The sequence below is a fragment of the Carassius carassius genome, chromosome 4, assembly GCF_963082965.1.
Source record: "Carassius carassius chromosome 4, fCarCar2.1, whole genome shotgun sequence".
In the NCBI taxonomy this organism is placed as follows: Eukaryota; Metazoa; Chordata; class Actinopteri; order Cypriniformes; family Cyprinidae; genus Carassius; species Carassius carassius.
The window spans coordinates 19,235,524-19,257,262 of record NC_081758.1 but is presented as its reverse complement, the minus strand read 5'-3'; the positions used below and the strand labels follow the sequence as shown (position 1 = coordinate 19,257,262).

Below are 21,739 nucleotides of genomic sequence, written 5' to 3'. Positions count from 1 at the left end.
CAGGGACATAAACGAACAACAAAGACCCTTGAACGCTTGGAAAAGACTGTCACGGATATTAAGGAACAGCTCGGTGATCACCAGCAGAGGATCGGCGAGCTGGAGGGGAGAGTGAGCGATGTGGAAGATGCGAGGACAGGGCAGCACCGTGTGATACGGTACCTGTTTCAACATGAAAAATAACTTACATCTGTTTGTGAGGATTTACAAAACAGGCTGAGGAGAAACAACCTTCGAATATTTCTAATACCAGAAGAGAGTGAAAATGGAGACGTGGTTGCTTTTTTTGTGAAAGCCCTGCTTCCTAAAGTCTTGGCGTTACCACCTAATTTCGACATTAAAATACAAAGAGCGCATCGCTCTCCTCAGTCTAAACCAACAGATCCAGCAGCTCCCCCCAGATCAATCATTGTGAGATTCCTTGATGCAGCGGTGAAAGATATTGTTTTGCAGCAAGCATGGAGCCAAGGAAAGGTGATGCTTCAAGACAAGAGGATTTTCTTTGATCAAGATTATTCTCCTGAGTTACAAAAGAAGAGAGCTAAGGTTCACGCAGTCGTCAAGCAGCTAAAACAGATGGGCATTCAGTCAAAATGCCTTTATCCAGCACGACTGAAAGTCAAGATGGACTCGGGAGAAAAAACTTTTACCTCACTGACAAACGCCGCGGATACGTTGAAAGAGATGGGTCTAGAGGTGCAGTGCGGAGAGAAAGAACGCATCGAGGAGAAACTAACTGCAGGATGGAACATCAACAAGAATAGGAGGAAAACTAACATGCTGGCGATAGCTGACTTGAAGGCTATGATTCAGGAAGAAGATGAGGATGAGTAGTCGGAGGTACAAGTATATAACACTTAATGTATAAAGTTTGATTTTTAGACTAGGGCTGCTAAAGGTACACATACTGTTGATTTGTATATGAACAATGTATAGACTGAAATCAATAATAGTATAATATACTATTAGTATAATGTCATAAAGGGTTAAAAAAAGGAAAAAGATCTGACGGACTCTTGATGTCTACATGAGCGGTTTACACTCACCAAGACCTTTCTTACATGTTAGTGTAATACTGGTCAGTACTGCACATTGGGTGCTTTTCTCCACAGAGGGATTAGGTCACCACTCTCTGTCCCATTATCATCGGGGGTCAGACATGATCATAGTTTATTTCCTGTGTCTGACTGGAAATGTGGAAGTTCTGTTCTATGTTCATAATATCATTGTTTTGTTTTATCTGAGGCAGGTTGCAATTTTTTTTGTTTAATTTTGTATATTTTGAGTTAAATTATCTTATTTGTTTTGGTCTAACAGATGCTTATGAGAGGTTTGGGTTGTGTTACATGAATCAATATAAATACAATGATGGCATTACTTAATTTAATCACCTACAATATAAAAGGAATAAATAACCCAATTAAAAGAAAAAAGATACTGGGACTGTGGAAGAAAATGCAGTGCTCTATAGCCTTACTTCAAGAAACCTGACAGAAACAGAACACCAAAAATTAAAAAGAGAATGGGTGGATCAGGTTTACAGTAGTTCTTATGGGAAACGTAAAAAGAGAGGTGTAGCGATACTATTTAGTAGGTCTGTGTACTTTCATTGTGAAAAGGTTTTCCAGGATACAGAGGGTCGTTATGTCATGGTTAAAGGAAGGATTGCTGGTTTTAAATTAACATTTTTGAATGCCAATGCACCAAATGAAGATTGTCCACAATTTTTCAAAAAGCTTGCACATTTGGTAGCAGATCATGGGGAAGGTTTTTTTTTTTTTTAATGGGCGGGGATTTAAACTGCGTACTGAATAATAGAATAGATAAATGACCATCATCCTTAAAACCTAAAGGCAGAATGTCGAAAAGTCTAATGAATATGATGAAGGAATTAGGGTTGATAGATGCTTGGTGCCACCTCCATCCAAAAGAGAATTATACAAGTTTTAGTCTGGATCTAGTCCTTACAAAGACCTGAGATGACCAAACACCTGAGAAGAGATGATGCAAACCCCTCAGAGGACCTCAGATGATGCCTACCCTGAAACAACATAAACTACCAAATTCTGACTGCAACATATAATCATTGCTGTTAATAGTGTCCATCGTCTGTCTGATTACATCATTAACTGAATTTTACTGTACATTTCTGCTATATTTACATTGATTTGACATAGTCAACACTGACAAGCTACCACTAAATATATTGTAGAAACTTAATTTTCTGTAAAGCAGCTTTGCTAGCATTTGTATCATAAAAAGCACTATACAAATAAACTTGTATTGTATTGAATGGATCTAAAATGGCCTCCAAATGTATCTGGACACTTAAACCACATATTTTATAGAAATTACAGTGAATTAGGATTATTTAATTTGAAAGAAAGAAAGAAAGAAAGAAAGAAAGAAAGAAAGAAAGAAAGAAATTACAATTAATGTGACTTATGTGTCCACATAATATTTTTGAGCCCAGTGCTGGCTTTTACTTAATAGATAAATCACGCACGCAAGTTATTTGTTAATTTGTGAAATGTTGTGCACATATATATGAAAAAGAATATAATTGAAATGGCATTGCTGTGGCAGATGAAAACATTCTATTTCATTCTGTCGTGCTTCGTCCAGCTGTTTTTGAGCACAATTACAATTGAAGAATTAATCATGTTATATATAAATATATTCATATAACAAATCACACTAAATGAAAGTATTAAATTGACAGTCCAAGTCTTTGAATTATTCCCATTTATACAGTATATTTTTTACTGATCATTATTTTGGAAGCTGATATAAAATTGCTGGTGTTTAGAGTAATATCTGTAAAAAACCGAGGATGATATGAGGCATTTGTCACTATTTAAAAAATATCTTGAGATATCTCAAATAACCCTGCATAAACTAATATCCCTTTTGATTCATAGCGTTAAGGCATATCTAGTGTGAACAAATGACATCTATCTATCTATCTATCTATCTATATTTATACCTCCGCTGGGAAGAAAATATAAATACTGGCCATTTTGGAACTTTAATTCAATACCCCTGATTTAGATAATGCAGTAAAAATGGTGATGACAATTGATGAAATATATTTTTAGCAAAACGTCTGATCATGTCTGAATCAAAGTGTTTCAGTCCTTTCATACAGCTTATGTTAAAACATCAGCCTGATACATCAGCGTTGAGTATTGAAGTGAGGAGGGAGGTTAAATGAGATGTTATTCCAGTTTGAATAGTATGAGATCTGACAGATTGAAAGTTGCCACCTTTTCATTGTTGCATTAAAGGAAACCCCCAAAATGAAAATTTGCTAAAAAATAAATAAAATACATTTACTCACCCTCAGGTCATCCAAGACGTAGATTAGTTTTTCTCTTCATTGGACAAATTCAGCATTGCATCGCTTGCTTATCAATGGATCCTCTGCCGTGAATGGGTGCTGTTAGAATAAGAATGTGGATAACTGTGATGGTTTTATCAGCTGTCTGAAATCTCATTTCGATGGCACCCATTGACTGCAGAGGATCCACTGATGAAGAATCAATACTAAATTTCTCAAAATCTACATCTTTAATGGCCTAAAGGGGAGATAATTATCATTTTTGGGTGATCAATTCCTTTAATTGCAAATGGTTCTTCAGACTCTTACCTTGTGAATGAATGAAGGTATTCTTACAGGTCCAAGAAGGAAGTGGCTAATGTTCCCAATGGACACTTTATAATTTTATGGTTGTCAGGTCCCATGAAATGCCTGTCACGGTTCGTGAATGCACCGTCTCCAGCTGTAGCCATGTTATGTCATGTTGATTGGTTCATGTGGGTGTTGCCACTGATCGCTTGATCAGCGGCAGGTGCATCTCATCCCAACCGCCTATTTAACGCCCTGTCTTTTGTCTCCTGTTTGGCAGATCGTTGTTTGAGGTCCTCGTGTTGATGTCTGTTCGTGCTCCTGTGTTCCTGTCCTTGCCTTGTTTCCTGTTTCGGTCTCCATTGGATTATCACAGTCACTCACGGATTATCACCGCCGATCACCGATCTACCACCACCGTCATCGCTACCAACGCACTCAAATCACCTACTCACCTGTCTGTGCTACCATCGTGGTTCCTGCGTCACTCGCCAGCATTCATCCATCACTCCTCCGGTCAATAAACTATCTTTACTTGCATCTGCCTCCTGTCCTCCATTGTTAGCATCACAGAACCATCTGCCCAACATGGAGGTAGCGGGTAATCAACCTTCATCCCTCGAAGATTTCCTCAGCGCCAGTGTTCGGAGGATGGACTCCCAGGAGAGGACTCTTAACGACACTGGTCGCGCGGTTCAGGCTTTAGAGACGCAGGTGTCCGAGCTCACCCAACAGTTCCAGCTATTACGAGCTGCCACTCACACCGCCTGTTCCACCAGCACCATCTGAGGCCCCCTCCCAGCCGGAACCACGCCTCCCGATTCCGGAGGCATACTCGGGTGAGCCCGACTATTGTAGAGCTTTCCTTAACCGTTGTGATATGCACTTTGCCCTCCAGCCTAGAACTTTTGCCAGTGAGAGGGCCAAGGTGGCCCTTGTTCTGACCCTGCTTTCTGGGAGGGCGGAATTGTGGGGAACAGTGGTGTGGGAGAACCAGGACCCATGCTGCGCCTCGTTCCAGGCGCTCTCCGCCGAGATGAGACGGGTCTTTGATCGGGCCGCCGCAGGACGGGAGGCAGCCAGGAAGCTGGCGGAGTTACGCCAGCACGAGAGATCCGTCTCGGACTATTCCATCGAGTTCCGGACCCTGGCGGTGGAGTGCCATTGGAACGAGGAGGCGCAGTGGGACATGTTCCTGCATGGGCTGGCTGACCGCGTCCAGAGGGAGATCTATGCCCTGGACCTTCCCCCGTCACTCAATGGACTTATTGAGCTGGCCCTTCGGGTCGATGCACGTCTGTCACGGATGGAGAGGAGGGGACTACTCAACACCCCATCCAGGGGACCGGCAGACGTGCGGTTCAGCGACGGGGACGTGGCCAGCCCCGTCTACGATCACGAGCCCATGCAGGTAGGGCGAGCTCGGCTTTCCCGGGAGGAGAAGGAGAGGCGGAGGTCCCTTTAAAGGTGCCTTTACTGCGGGGGAGCCGGACATCAAGCCCATGCCTGTCCGGTAAAAGGCCAGGCCCGGTAGAACGTATGAGGCTACTATCGGGTGGGATCTCAGCCGAGAAGACCTCATCATCATCACCATCATCTTCTACGCTCCTCCCGGTATGGCTGCGGTGGTCAGCACAGACACATCACTGTCAGGCACTACTGGACTCTGGGGCAGAAGGTAACTTCATGGACAGCACATTAGCCCACAAGCTCCACATTCCCCTCAGACCCCTTCCGCACCACATCACGGTTCACGCCCTCACTGGTCAGCAACTTCCCACCATATCATACATTACTGAAGACATCACACTTATCACCTTTGACAATCACTCCGAGACCATCTCTTTTCACATTCTTGACTCTCCCCTGGCACCCATTGTTCTTGGACACCCTTGGCTCCTCCTCCACAACCCTAGCATTGACTGGCTCTCTAACTCCGTTTTGTCTTGGTGTAAAACGTGTCATGAGTCTTGTCTAGTGTCTGCCTGTCCGTCTGTGTCTGTGTTGCAGGAGGAGGCGGTGGATTTGTCTAACGTGCCCGCTGAGTACCTCCATCTGAAGGAAGTGTTCAGTAAGTCTCGGGCTGCTTCTCTTCCTCCGCATCGTCCTTACGACTGTGCCATAGATTTACTATCAGGTAAGTCTCCGCCTAAGGGCAAACTCTATTCACTTTCTGTTCCAGAGAGGGAGGCTATGGAGAAATATATTTCTGATTCTCTAGCTTATAAATTCATCCACCCTTCCTCTTCTCCTGTGGGGGCGGGGTTCTTTTTTGTGGGAAAGAAGGACGGATCACTGCGACCTTGCATTGATTACCGGGGACTGAACAACATCACGGTAAAGAATACTTATCCTTTGCCGTTGATGTCTTCGGCCTTCGAGAGGTTGCAGGGAGCGTAAATTTTCACAAAACTGGACTTACGCAATGCATATCATTTGGTTCGGATCAGGGAGGGGGATGAATGGAAGACCGCTTTTAACACCCCCAGAGGGCACTTTGAATATTTGGTTATGCCCTTCGGGCTCTCCAACTCCCCAGCGGTCTTCCAGGCACTCGTCAACGACGTGCTGCGAGATATGATCGATCAGTTCATTTATGTCTACCTGGACGACATATTGATTTTTTTCTTCTTCTCTCCAGGAACATGTGCAGCACGTCCAACGAGTGCTTCAGAGGTTGCTAGAGAATGGGCTTTTTGTCAAAGCAGAGAAATGCGAATTTCATGCGCAGTCAATTCCATTTTTGGGGTATATCGTGTCGACTGAGGGAATACGCATGGATCCCGAGAAAGTTAAGGCTGTGGTAGAATGGCCAAGCCTAGATTCCCGTAAAGCCCTACAGAGGTTTCTTGGGTTCGTTAACTTCTACCGGCATTTCATTCGCAACTTCAGCCAACTAGCCACACCTCTGACTGCCTTGACCTCCGCCAAGACTGCGTTCAGGTGGTCAGACACAGCTGAGGCTGTGTTTGCCAAACTGAAGAGCCGTTTCATTTCAGCCCCTATTCTGATTACCCCTGACCCTACACGTCAGTTCGTGGTGGAGGTCGATGCATCAGAGGTGGGGGTAGGAGCGGTGTTATCTCAACGTTCTCCCTTAGACGACAAGGTCCACCCTTGCGCGTATTTTTCATATCGTTTATCTCCGGCAGAACGAAATTACGATATTGGTAACCGTGAATTGTTAGCAGTTAAGATGGCATTGGAGGAATGGCGACACTGGTTAGAGGGATCGGGGGTTCCTTTTATAGTATGGACTGACCACAAGAATTTAGAGTACATTAGCACCGCCAAGAGGTTGAACTCCAGGCAGGCTCGGTGGGCACTTTTTTTCGGACGTTTTTCCTTTACTATCTCGTACCGCCCGGGTTCCAAAAATATCAAACCCGATTCTTTGTCGCGTATTTTTGAGCATTCCGAACGCCCGTCCACTCCCGAGTGTATTTTTCCTGAGACATTAGTGTTCTCCACTCTCACATGGGAGATCGAATCGAAGGTCAGAACGGCCTTAGAAGGGGTAACGCCTCCGCCCGGGTGCCCACCGAACCGGTTATTTGTGCCGGAGGGATTAAGGTCCAACGTCATCCAGTGGGGACATTGCTCAAATGTAGCTTGCCATCCAGGGGTTAACTGTACTAGATTTTTAGTCAAGCAACGATTCTGGTGGCCACTTATGGCTCGCGACATTCACAGTTTTGTTTTGGCTTGCTCGGTTTGTGCCACTGGTAAGACTTCCAATCGGCCCCCTGATGGGTTACTCCAACCGCTGCCGGTCCCTTTGAGACCCTGGTCCCACATCGCTCTAGATTTTATTACCGCCCTCCCGCCCTCCCAGGGCAACACGGTAGTTTTAACCGTGGTGGACCGGTTCTCGAAGGCGGCCCACTTTATTCCCTTGCCCAAATTACCCTCAGCCAAGGAGACAGCGTTGACCGTCGTAGACCACGTCTTTCGTTTACATGGCCTCCCGATAGACGTGGTTTCCGACAGGGGACCCCAATTTGTGGCTAAATTTTGGAGAGAATTCTGTAGACTACTGGGAGCGACTGTAAGTCTATCCTCAGGGTTTCACCCCCAGAGCAATGGTCAAACCGAGAGAGCCAACCAAGATTTGGAAAGGGTGTTGCGATGTTTGGTCTCCAAGAATCCTTCCTCCTGGAGCCAACAATTGTCTATGGTGGAGTACGCCCACAATACCTTACCAGTATCAGCTACGGGCCTATCTCCTTTTGAGTGTAGTGTAGGTTACCAGCCACCTATTTTTCCCAGTATGGAATCCGAGGTTGCGGTCCCCTCCGCTCACGCCTTCGTCCAGAGGTGCCACCGCACTTGGACCAGAGCCCGTGAGACTCTACTCCAAGTGGGGACGCGCACCAAGGCCAAGGCCGATCGCCACCAGTCTAGGCCTCCCGTATACGTCGTGGGTCAAAAGGTGTGGCTTTCTACCAAGAATATTCCTCTCCGTTCCGTATCTAATAAATTGGCTCCCAAATTTATTGGCCCGTTTACTGTCACCAAAATCATTAGTCCGGTGGCAGTCCGCCTTAAACTCCCTCCTACGTACAGGAGAATTCATCCCGCCTTTCATGTGTCCAAGATTAAGCCCGTATTTCATTCTCCCATTAATCCGCCTACCCCGGTCCCTCCCCCGCCGCGTCTCGTAGATGGGGAGACCACCTATTTGGTAAATCGCATTCTGGACTCTAGAAGGAGGGGACGCGGATTTCAGTACTTGGTGGACTGGGAGGGTTACGGGCCGGAGGAGAGAAGTTGGGTACCTGCTAGGGACATCCTGGATCACTCCCTTATCGATGATTACAATCGACAGGTAAGAGATTCTGGGGATGCCAGGAGGCGTCCTTAGGAGGAGGGGTACTGTCACGGTTCGTGAATGCACCGTCTCCAGCTGTAGCCATGTTATGTCATGTTGATTGGTTCATGTGGGTGTTGCCACTGATCGCCTGATCAGCGGCAGGTGCATCTCATCCCAACCGCCTATTTAACGCCCTGTCTTTCGTCTCCTGTTTGGCAGATCGTTGTTTGAGGTCCTCGTGTTGATGTCTGTTCGTGCTCCTGTGTTCCTGTCCTTGCCTTGTTTCCTGTTTCGGTCTCCATTGGATTATCACAGTCACTCACGGATTATCACCGCCGATCACCGATCTACCACCACCGTCATTGCTACCAACGCACTCAAATCACCTACTCACCTGTCTGTGCTGCCATCGTGGTTCCTGCGTCACTCGCCAGCATTCATCCATCACTCCTCCTGTCAATAAACTATCTTTACTTGCATCTGCCTCCTGTCCTCCATTGTTAGCGTCACAATGCCTCATCCTCTTTCATTATGTAACAGTTTTCCCAATGAACATTCAGTCTTCCCTTTTTAATATTTACATTTTAATTCAAATAAACCTCTCTCTGAGTCCTGTCGCCACACCAACTGTAACCGTCTCTTCACCCTGCCACAGTGTATCTCGTGAGTGTGGGTATGTCTGTTCTTAGCAGTCCTTGCATGCTTCTCTATGGTCCCGGTGAAACAGATGCTCTGAACTGTCACAAAATTCACTTAATACTTAATACAAAGCCCACTGGATGGACTGGGGGAGAAGAAATTGGGCAGGGAAGAAATATCCATAAAAACAAGAATATGTACTTACTGTACTGGCAGTTTCTTCCCATATATTCCCCTGGGCATTCACAGGAATAGTTTGCGACCAGATCCGTGCAGATCCCTCCATTTCTACAGGGGCTTCTTTCGCATTCATTAACATCTGCAGAAAAAAGGGGGAAAAAAGGAATCATTTATATCAGGCTTAAAGGCAATTACTGGAACGCCTCTCATTCAAATGCACTGGAAGTGGCCGTTTATTGGGTTTGCACTCTTTGTTATTTTATATTTGTTTTCTCATCTCACAGCTTAGAAAAACATTCCAGACATCAAATTATATTGATTGAAAATGGCAACTATCTATTATAAAGCAATAACACCCCCTCACAAGCAAGTCTTTGATTAATGAAACATTTATAAACTCAAAGCTTTTTGTTGCATCTGAAACAGACAAAAGAGTAAAGAAAATAAAATAAAAAATAAAACTGAGGCAGAAAATGTAGGAATTCACAAACACTTCACTAGTTATTCAAAGCTAGCTTAACAACCTACTTGTCCAGTCAGTGATCACGAAACATTTTTTGTTTCAATTTGAATACATTTTAACATGTAATTAATTCCTGTGATGACAAAGCTGAATTTCCATCAGCCATTTCTCCAGTCTTTAGTGTCATATGATCCTTTAGAAATTATTCTAATATGCCAGTTTTACTATGGGTGACTGGTAGCTCTGCAAAAACAATAAAGAGAAGTGGGATTTGGAAATGATCCAAACCAGATTCAGACTTGTTTCACCCACACATAAGTCCAGGGTTCGAAATGAGGGGGTTATGGGGGGGTTCCGGACCCTCCATAAGAATTCATTTTTGGATTTTGGGGGGTCCCCAACAAATATATTTTAACATTAAAAATGATTGTAAAAATTATAGGTTTTAGTGACGTTTTGTATTTATAACAGTAATTAATGTATTTCCTAGCGTGATGCAGCAATCAGGGCAGCTATTAGCTAAATGTGCGTTCAGCATCACAGGTTGTTGTTGTGACACGTACTAGATGAACACGGCAAAACGAGACATCACAAACAGTGAAATCCTGAATGAAAATCCTGTAAGTGCTTCGATTGTGTTTATATCTCCATAATTGTTTATGGTAGAATATTAGGAGTTCGAGTTCCTATATCAAAAATTGCATTAACTAGATACCCAGTGTAATGATTAGAAGAGTACGTTTGGCAACGTTTCTTGCTAGCTGTAACTTTGTGTATGAAGCCAAATGATCTGCCAGCTAACAGCAGAATGAGCAGCTAGACTAGTTATTCAAAGCTAGCTTAACAACCTACTTGTCCAGTCAGTGATTACCAAAGATAACCAGGAATAAATTCAAGTCTGTAATTTGATTAAAGTGAATGTGATTTGAGCATGACTGTACATGAGAGCTTGGTAAAGAAGCTAATATTATTTTTCTTAATTTGGAATCCTGCACATATAGAGAAAAAGAGGAAAAAGAAAGATCACCGACTTTTTTCAAGGGTAAATTGTGCTTATGTGATAACATGGCTGTTGTTGGGGGAAATTGTAGATATCAGGGATGCAAAAACAGTGCGCTTTTCGCCGCCTCCCGCCTAGTGTTTATTTTACTCTCTATGGTATCTGCAACTGCATCAAATTCTCATTAAATTCTGCTTAAAAAACTCCCTGTCAATACAGAACGAAATATGCTGTAGCCTATTTTGCCGTCAATACTGCCGACGTTGTCTTTGCTGTATCAGTAGGTTATATATTTATGTTAAACATCCAAATGTAGACTGTCTGTCGGCGCACAGTCTTTCTTATCAATTTGTGTTTGAACAAAAAAAAAAATTAACGATGTGCTCGAAAGTCCAAGTGTCCGTCTCCATGAGTTTCCCCGTAAACACAGTCAGAGAAAGAAAACAGATGCGTGTCATTACCGGTATTAATACATGCATTCGTCTTAAAGGGACAGCAACCCAATATACCTGCAGCTGTTTGTGTCACCAAAGTTAATCAAACAACAAAAGAGAAAGAGAAAGAGAAAAAACATTTTTGTAGCTAAAGATAAACTGTATTAATTGTATGAACCATATTTAATGTATACAATGAAGGAAGTGTTATTTTACATTTGATTATTCGATGTCTGTAACTTAATACAGTTAATTTACCGGAGAAACCAAAAGCACTGCTTTATTTCACATGTATTTTTGTTCTATTGCATTTATATATGCTTATACTTTGCAGAGCCGGACAGTAACGGAGTACATTTACTTGAGTACAGTACCTAAGTACAATTTTGAGGGATCTGTACTTTACTCGAGTATCATTTTAAGGGAGTACTCATGACTTTACTCAAGTACATTTGAGAGGCAAATATTGTACTCTTTACTCCGCTACATTTCTATCCATAACCGTAGGTACCCGTTACTTCTTCGGCCAGGTCCACATGGAGATGGAGCTTACCCCAATCTGATCTTTTTTTTCCCTCGTCTCAAGAAATATCCATGTCCACACGAAACCCCAAAATGATGTAGTAGACATGCCAGACCAGCATATGGCGCTGTAATTCTGCCACAAAGATACACTAAAAACGGAGAAGAGATGAACTATGCTCATAAACCTTGCGTGTGGTACACAAACGAACATGGAACAATACATTTATTAATCTGTGTTAATGTTACACAGCTGATTAGCTGATTTTCTTTAATCATTATTTTCTCTTCTATGCTGTGTGTATAACACGGTCAGGTGCAGAGGTCTGTCTGAACATTGCTATATTGCATTCTTTGCTGGTTTAGGTTTATTGATTTGATTCATGAAAAAACAGAGAAACTCACATATACACACAATTCTTAGCTGAATTTTCTTTTCTGATATTACACATTAATGTAAGCTGAGCATTTGCTTTGATGTTCTTGAGTATGCGGTTTTTGTTTAACACAGTCAGGTTCAAATGTGGGTGCAAAAAATCCATTAAAACTCAGACGTTTTCGGAGCCAACACTTGTGCTTGTGCTATTGCCTTGTGGACAAGTGAGAAATGTTAAATAAAGCAACATGGTAAAAAGATGAAAAGACTTGATTTTACTTTCAATTCCTTTTACATTCTCCAAGTTATTAACACTTTTCATAACTCCATGTAGGATGTTTCTGTACATAAATGCAAGCACTGTGGCAGTAGTAATGCAATATTTAGAAAATGTACTGTTGTACTCTTGATACTCAAAGTACTTTTAAAAACAAGTACTTCAGTACTTTTACTTAAGTAGACATCTGACTGTAGTACTTTTACTTGTATTTGAGTCCAATTTTGCAAGGGGTATCTGTACTTTTACTCAAGTAATGAAGCTGTGTACTCTGTCTGCCTCTGGTACTTTGTTTATTATTTTCTGTGCAGAGGCACTAGGCTTACACTACAAAATTACCCCAATCATCCTAGAACTTTACAAAAAGAGCTACTCAAATCATCAGGAGAAATTGTTTTCAGGAAGAGGAAGGAGTAGTAAAGCAAGAAGTATGTTATAGTTTTTCAGAATTTCATTTTACTTTATGTGCCTATCGGGGTGGGCCGGGGATGGCAGGGGTTGGTGGCAATGTAAGTGTCTAGATATTTGCAGCGGGGCAAGGGAAAACATCCCAAGACCATTATCCCACCTTCAACATTGGTCCGTATAATTTTGCCTACAGTATATAGTGTAGCAAGGTAGTCTTCAGAACCTTTAATAATTACATTTTAGGGGACCCCCCAAGAGTCCTAAGTCATTTCGAACCTTGCATAAGTCCAGGACCCAAACATCTTGTTTATTCTAAAAACACATTGATAAGGTATACTTAAAGAGGAACAGCAGCATTGAAACATACTGAGGTTTGGATCAACAATTGCAAAACTAATTCCAATAACCATTTGTACTGATAACTTTGTGTTGAAGTGACTGTTTGTAGTTTATAGTCAAAGAAAACACTTGCCAAGAAAATAAATATAAATGTAAATGGTAATGTAAATTAATGTAAAACCCCACACAACTCCCCTGGTGAACACTGCTTTGTTAAAAGTACAACTTTCTTTTAATAACACGTTTACACTAACACGATAAGCCACTAGACTTATGCATCAGCCCAGATCATGAGCTTTCAGAGTGTTTGAACAGTGGAAAAGGAAAAGCTAGAAAAGGATCTGTTTCAAGACATACCAAGCTCACCGGTGATGGGTGGTTATTGCTTTAGCATCTACTGCAGCACACACACAGAAGAAATACATTAAAATTCAACCCTATCATCCTGAGGTTTCACCAGAAATTAGCCTGATGAAAGGCACACCTCTGTCTTTATTCCTTTGTGGTTAGACTAACAGGATATAGACAGCCGCTTGCTGAGAAAGAGCAGTCACAATAATCCAGCCTTGTGCTCTAGGGAAGCCCTTAGCTCTCCATGACTGAATTCCATGAGACCAAACTCATGTAAGTCTGCCCAAAGAAGAACGTTAGAGTGTGTGACTTTTGGATGTTAAAGTTCAATTATGTCATCATTTGCTCCCCCTCATGTCATTCCAAACCTGTATGACTTGTTTGCCATTTTTATATTTTGAAAATATCCTTTTGTTCATACAAAGAAAGTCAGTGAAGCTCAGTGTTTGTTATTCTTTAAAATATCATGTTTTCTTCCCCTTTTTCAGCTTTTCATATCCGGTGACACTTAAGCTCCTTTATCCTTATGGAATAGAAAAGTGTCCAATGGAAAATGACATTATTCAATACAAAAATGATTGTATTAAACATGTACACAGCAAGTCACACTGCAAGTTTCCCCTTAGACGCATCTATAGATAATAGCTGTATGTTAATTATTATTGTTTTCTGGGCACTTCTAGTAATGTTGGCAGTCATATAATCATCTTTTCAATACCATTCTGTTATCGTAAATTATGGTATTGTCTGATATTCTGAGCTAGTGGCTCAGCACAGTAAACCATCAGAGCTAAGCTGGAGCAAACCACTCAACAAGTAAATGTATGTTGTATGTGTTTGAGGACCTGATCGTTTGGAAATAAGCCTTTATGTTGATCCTGAAAGATTTCACAGAACTGAATAAATTTGCAAAGGCAGAAAATGTTACAAGCTGCCATCACAGAGCTGAAGGACTTAACTTTGATGTTTAGAGGATTAGCTTTCATTCAACAGCAGCCTTGATTTTTCTAAACTAATCTGGCCTTAATAAATCAAAGACTTAAAATCCTGTTGGCATTTTGGGAGATTGATTTTTTTTTTTGATCTAGGTTTTGGATTGAGATTAATACTATACAGTATATCCCTCGAAAAAAAGTCAGTGCCTATGCTCGTGATTTACATAAATTTAATTTGTGCTCCTAAATTAATTTATTAATACCTTAATCTTAAGTAATGTTAAAACACAAAAAACACTTTGCAAAATAGTAAGTTGGCCAGTAGACTGACATTACACAAAACAAATCACTTTTGAGTACTGCAGGTCCTACACACAAACTCTGTTCCACTTGTAATAAAAAAAGGAAATTCCACAACAATTCCACAACAATTTAAACTTCTTAATTACCATGCAACTTCAAATTAGAAAGCTATGCTTTAAGCACTTCTCTCCGAACAAGTGCTTTATTAGCATGAGTGCACAAAGAAGCCCTTGTCAGACATAGTGCCATCGTCGTAGCAGGAGATTGTCACAATTACAAGGATTATGTTTTAATTAATTCAAGTGAGAGAGGCTTAACACTCTCATTAACTATCATTAACTTGACAAACAAGGACCCGAGAGCACACTGCTGACAGCAACAAGGGCAAATTATCATTAAGTTAATAGCTACTTCAAAATCAAAATTGTCCACTAATGCTTGCTTTTATACTTTACAAATCTGTTGATTCGTTTAAGGGGACATATTACTAGGAATCAAATTTTCCTTAAATCTTTACACGGTAGATAAGAGGTCAGCCTACTATGAAAACATACTGTCACACAAAGAACTCAAAAATTCATTACAGGATGAAAAAACATTTTTTCTTTTTTCTTTTTTTTTAAACTAAGCTGCGAAAATATTCATATTTCTGACATAGGAAACCAGAAAACATTTAACTCTGCATGCCTTTGACAATATTAACGACACAATGGTTCCCAGCCATTGACAAGTTATTCCAGCAATCTGTGTTTTCATTGTAATACTGTAGAGGACAATGTTACAGAACTAAAAATAGTACACCATCTCTAGATTCAAAGACATGCAAAGAAGATCTGTGGAACCAAAAAGAGTGGATTGAAGTTGTTTATGCATAAGTAAGCTAAAAACCCTCTTTCCTACGTCCTAATCACAGTCGTACAGATATACAGCCATATTGCACTGCTACGAGTGTGATATTGCATTTTTATACCATGGTCTGTCTGAATACTTGATTCTGATTAGCAGGTTATGTACTAAAACCGTTTAATTCACAGGTAAATCCAAGTCAGTTTAATCAACTTTCTATATTAATGCGATCTAACTGATGCACACAAACGCAGAATGTAGTTTTAAGATTTTTTTAAGGTGCAAATGTACATGTTCAGTATTCAAATTAGTGTTGTTTTTGGCAGCATGTTTTAATTTTAGTTTTAGTCTAGTCTTTGTGTGAAGCTTTAATTTTAGTTTTTATAAGTTTTAGTCATTATTATTATATGACTAATGTATTTTAGTCTCTTTTTAGTAATGCAATTCTATTTAAACCAGTCAGTATAGTATAAGTACTCTAGTAGTGTAGACAAAACAAAAATTTTCTTTAAGCCAAACCATTTTTAAACAAGGATATCTTATTACATTATTGTTACCTTATAGACTCAAGAATACATCCACTCCAGACACGGAAGATGCTCTGATTTAAATTTTCATTTAATAACATTTATTTTACCAACCAAACATGTTAGAAGTACACACCCTTTCTCTGTGTCAGACTTAACTTTGTTTGTTGTCGTCTTCTAAATAATGCTGTGAGTGGGGCTTGAGGAAGTGACTTTGCCTGTGTTCGCGCAGTGCGACCCTATGCAGCCCTTGAAGTGAGACACAGGAAACAGAAATACTGCAAAGTAATAATAATAATAATAATGTGACTAAACAATACAAAGTAACATTTTGTTTCGTCTTGTTTTGGTCAACGAAAATTAAGAGACATTTTAGCATAGTTTTATTTTGTAAACCACACTTAGTCTTATTTTTATTCATCAACAGTATTGCATTATTAATTTAATTATGGTCATCGTCACATGACCAGCATTTACGTTGCCACTCGTCTCATTTTTGTCACGTGATAAAGGTTCATTGACGATGATATTTAGCCATAATTGTCATTGATGAAAGCAACACTGTGACGAGTGGGGCGGGGCCGAGGGACATGGGAGCGAGGCCGGTGGAGTGATTGGAGATGAGCTACACCTGTTCGACCCACCGGTCTCGAGGCCCACGGAGGAGATGGAAGGATATAAAACTGGAGCGACGACAGTGAAGGACGAGAGAGGACCAGGCCTGGGCTTTTAGTTGTGTTTTGGTTTTTATTTGCGCGCACCAGTCGTCCGTGAGGGGCTGGTGCGCTGTTTTGTGTTTGTTTTGTAATTAAAGTTTCATTTTGATTGTCCGCCGGTTCCCGCCTCCTTCTTCCCGACGATTAGAAAGTGTAATCCATTACAGTGGTGCCGAAGCCCGGGAGAAGGAGGGACGCGCTGCTGAAGATCCCTCGCCGCTGTGGTGAATCCGCGGTGCCATCGGTGCAGGCGAGGAGGATGCCGCCATGGACGCTCGAGGCGGTGGACTGGAGTGAGTTGCCGGGGACGGGCGAGCTCGCTGCCGACCGCCCACGATAAGGAGGGACGGCTGCCGTCCGTGAGGGAGCGGAGGAGTCGGCGCCGTTCGCCAGGGGGCCGGAGCCTGCTGCCTCCGTGAAGGTATCCGGAGGAGCAGGGAACAGGGGACTCCTGCCGGCTGCCCAAAACCGGAGGAGCCGTCGCCGTCCACCGGGCGGCGGAGGAGTGTCGTGCCGTCCGCCGAGGGCCGTCCAGTGCCACCGCCAGGCACCGCGGAGGAGATCGCCCAGCCGGTGGAGGGCCGAGCAGCAGTGCGTCTGGGAACCGGAATTTTTTTTTTTTTTTTCTCCTCTCTACCCTCTCTCGTCTCTGTCGCTCCTCCTTCCATCTCCTTTTCTCTCGCCTCGCCTGTCCTACCCCCAGGTTCCCGCAGGTCCCCGTGAGCGCCCCCCCCCCGGAGAGAGGGGGGGGGAGTAGAGCGCAGTCTCGGGAGTACCCCCCGGCCTGCGAGGGGCGATGGGGGTATGTGACGAGTGGGGCGGGGCCGAGGGACAGTGATCGGTGGAGTGATTGGAGATGAGCTACACCTGTTCGTCCCACCGGTCTCGAGGCCCACGGAGGAGATGGAAGGATATAAAACTGGAGCGACGACAGTGAAGGACGAGAGAGGACCAGGCCTGGGCTTTTAGTTGTGTTTTGGTTTTTATTTGCGCGCACCAGTCGTCCGTGAGGGGCTGGTGCGCTGTTTTGTAATTAAAGTTTCATTTTGATTGTCCGCCGGTTCCCACCTCCTTCTTCCCGACGATTAGCAAGTGTAATCCATTACAAACACTAATTCAAATATGTGGTTTGTTAATAAAGTTAACATCTATTTGATTTTTTTTAGCCCAAAACTGCACTGAGCCATTGGAAACACTCTTAACATATGAAATGATAGTATGTAAAAGATATTGCTTTCCTCAGTGGACATTCAAACTAATGTTTAATTGAGATGGAGCTCTAAAGTGATGTTTTCGAATTAGTAACAGTGGCTTGGGCTCAGCTGTTAAACTGTCAAACTGAGATTTGAATCCATGGCTGAATGAAGCAGTTCTGCACAAAAAAAATAAAAAAAAAAGTTATTAAAGACAAGTTGTTGTTTCTTATGCATTTACACACTCGTGCCACCAAACCGATGTATAAACACAATATCACACTCATAGCCATCCAATATGACTGTATATCAGCACGCTGTAATCCCAATCACAGCTGTGATTGCCATTGAGATGACCGCTCATAAAGGTATTAATGATTAGTAAACATTTATAAACATTTGCACAGATGATTAGTTTCCACTTTAGATTGGGTACTGCAATAACATGAACATATAATATATTTAAATATAAATTCTATTCAAATAATAGATTATTTATTAAGGTGTGTAAATAGAGGTCTACACAAAAAAGACCAACACATGAAGATCATATGAACTGAAAATTTACTAACATTTAAGGATTTCAATTTACATTAAATAATCATATATTAATCATTTGGTAATGTTTAGTAGTATAGTAAACATTAACAAGAACATTATATCATATTTCTAGCCATGTGAATATACATTAACTAATGTTCTGTTAAGCATTATATAATGAATGAATGAATGAATGAATGAGGCATTTACATAGCACTTTATTTTGTATTGCTGTACACCCAAAGTGCTTTCCTTAACCTCTCCTCTCCTCAACTTCCACCAGTGTGCAGCATCCACCTCGATGATTATATAATGTTTGTTAATGATTTATAAATTAAAGTTATTTTAAAGTGTTACTGAATAATTCTTTCAAAGTACTGTAAGCCACTTGAATGACAAACTGGATAAAATACTCTCTGATAAATAGCTAGGAACTAGGTCTAGTATCTAGGACTTAACAGTGTAGTAAATAAGTGTTTTCAGAGCTCCCAAGCTCTGTGAATATGAATCCCTGTGCCTTTAGTTTTCTAAACATGACATACCAATACACTTATTTAAACTTTCAATGGCAGAGAATATATAAAAAAATAAAATAAAATAAAAAACACACTCAAATTATGGAACCTTCTTTCTCAGCAGAAAGCTTTAAAAGCCTTATCATTTGTTCAAATGAGTGTGTGGGCATGGACTGTGCTTTGCACATTCACTGCAATTTGCTACAATTAGACCTTGCACCTGCAGTGGGCATTTAATGACAGAAGCGTCTCAGCGTATTCTTTATTTGAAGAACTCCTGCTCTTTGTTCCATTGTGTTCACTGATCCAGTGAAACAAATATAGATGACCAGGTGGCATTTGACACTTCAGGTAAACATGGAGACAAATCCAACCAGGCAAGAGTGGAGGTCTTTTTGAGATGGTGCAGCCACCCTGGACTGAGAGGCAGCTTAAGGACTGAGAATTTAGATCAGTGAGGGGCAATTAAATCTTTTGTGTGCATGTGTGAGTATGAGATTGTTAGCGAGCATGAGAGTGTGTGTGTGCGTATGCTTTTCAGAGCGAGAGAGAGAAGATTACCTCAGGGGAAAAGTAGCTAATCCACAAAGTTGGGAAGACACAGACACTGACAGGCTCAAGGTCAGGTAAACAAAACTCTGCCATACCTGACATCAAGATCCCTCAACTAGAAGCCATCAGAGTCAATGAACTCCAGCTCTCTGACCAAACACTCTCATGTGCACTGTGCTACCCTGAGACACGAGGAATACCAAAAGAAATATGATTATAAATATAATTAAACTTGTGCTGTTCCAGAATGCATGTAAGCTCTAATATGAAGACGTAATCCCTTAAGGAAAAACCTAATACATTTAACATTTGAATACTCCAATAGATGAGCATGTGTGTGAACTTTAAATTCATGTTTTTCTTTTAACCCTCATGTTCTATTTGTGGTTTGGGAGACACAAAAGGCTTGAAAACATATGTAATATTTCAGCATAAATATTGGTAATTTTTCATGCCCAACCTCCCAATCTAACAACTGATTAATTATAAGCAAAACACAAAAATATGTGTGCTACAGTGCCTCCTAGATTGTTTTTTTTTTTTTATGCTTATGTTTTTATTTTGTATGGTCTTTATAAATGATTGCCTCGGAAAGGAGCTACAACACATGCACCCCCCCCCCCCCCCCCCATCTTTTAGTTCAGGGCTTTCATATTTATCTGGGCTCCATAAAATGTTAACATTATTTATAAAAAAAAAAAAAAAAAAAAAAAACATTCATAGATGCAGTGAATGACCACAAATAAATGCAATGAATTTGCACATTCTCAGACTGATGTACACACTACAGCCAGCCGATTACTCCTGCTAAACAAGTTATATTACATATATTTAAAGCATCTTATCTCATTTGAGTGTGAGGGTTAATGAGGAACAACATTAACATAATTGATCAGTTATTGTTTATTTATTTATTACTATGGTAAAACTGAAGGATAATGCTTTAACCCTTTAAAGCCTGACATATGCAACAATAATAAATGTGTGTTGTTGTTGTTGTTGTTGTAGTTTTTTTTTTATATATATATAACAGTATAGAAGGTATTTTTACATTTACCTCATAAAAATAGGTAAAGATGTCACAGCAACAAAACACAAGTACCACAACCAGAAGGTTCTTACAATTACACTAAAGGGCCTTTTATTTGCTAACAAAGAATGACCTATGAATCAGAGGGCAGACAGCTCGTAGTAGATTGTGTGCAACAAGTTTTTCAGCTATGTTTTAATCATGCTGATAATTTAAAGGACTGTGTCAAGTATGATACAGTAGGCTTTATAGGGTTAACAATATCTGCCTTCTGCATTTTGATCGGGAAAGATGAATGTGTGTAATTGGGATTTCTAATATCCTAAACATACAGACATTAAAGTCAACATGAAAGTTACTTCACATGCATTTCGATGAAATAAGAATTCAGGGATTGGCATGCAAAACAAAACTGTTTTTTTCTGAACAAATATGTGAAATTCATTTCAAACCTGCACCAGGTGCATTTGTAAAGATCAAACAGAGACACAAAAATGTTGGAAGGATTTTACAACTCATATCTATTAGTATGCACATGCAGAGGCAGACAGAGAGGAGGGATTGTCCTTTGCTGTGGCATTGTCTGCCGTGTGAGTGATGAAGTGCTCTGCTAGCCAGGAGACAGTGGAGGCTTAACCTGATTTAGTGTTCAGAGCACATAGGGTCATTTCCACAGAGCAAGGGGATGGAGGTGAAATATATGTGTGTGTGTGTGTGTGTGTGTGTGTGTGTGTGTGTGTGTGTGTGTGTGTGTGTATGTGTGTGTGTCTGTGTGACAATGGTGCATGTGTGTATTTATGTCTCTTAAACTTCTGGCCTTCCCCCAATCCACATTCATTGCTGTGCCTCTCCCAAAACTGAAAATAACTCCAGAATCTTTCTCATTATCTCCTCTATCAAAGGATTTTTTTTTTTTAAATATATCTTCCAAGTGTGCTATATTCCACTATAATTACCTCTTAACCCTTTATCAAGCCTTTAACAACATCTGTTGTTATAATTAGTCTCAGGCCAAACTCTGATTGGCTATGGCCGATGGTCTTGTGCTCTTTTCCTGTTCGCCTCAAAGAAGTTCTTAGTCAGGGGATAAAGAGAGAGATGAATAGCATGCCAATATGAAGGGCTGTAGCGGTAAGTGCTAAATTGGTTGCC

General features: G+C 41.2%; 1 protein-coding gene across 3 annotated transcripts in view; it reads right to left on the bottom strand.

Annotated features, from left to right (window-relative positions):
• LOC132139091 (EGF-like repeat and discoidin I-like domain-containing protein 3) overlaps positions 1-21,739 on the bottom strand; it is a 224,988-nt gene that overhangs the window by 59,569 nt on the left and 143,680 nt on the right. For 2 of the 3 annotated variants that reach the window (XM_059547727.1, XM_059547728.1), the window contains one exon: positions 9,286-9,399. The exons of the other annotated variant lie outside the window; for it this stretch is intronic. In XM_059547727.1, the coding sequence (XP_059403710.1) occupies positions 9,286-9,399 (114 nt within the window). The remainder of the gene's footprint in view (positions 1-9,285; positions 9,400-21,739) is intronic. 3 annotated transcript variants of the gene reach the window in all.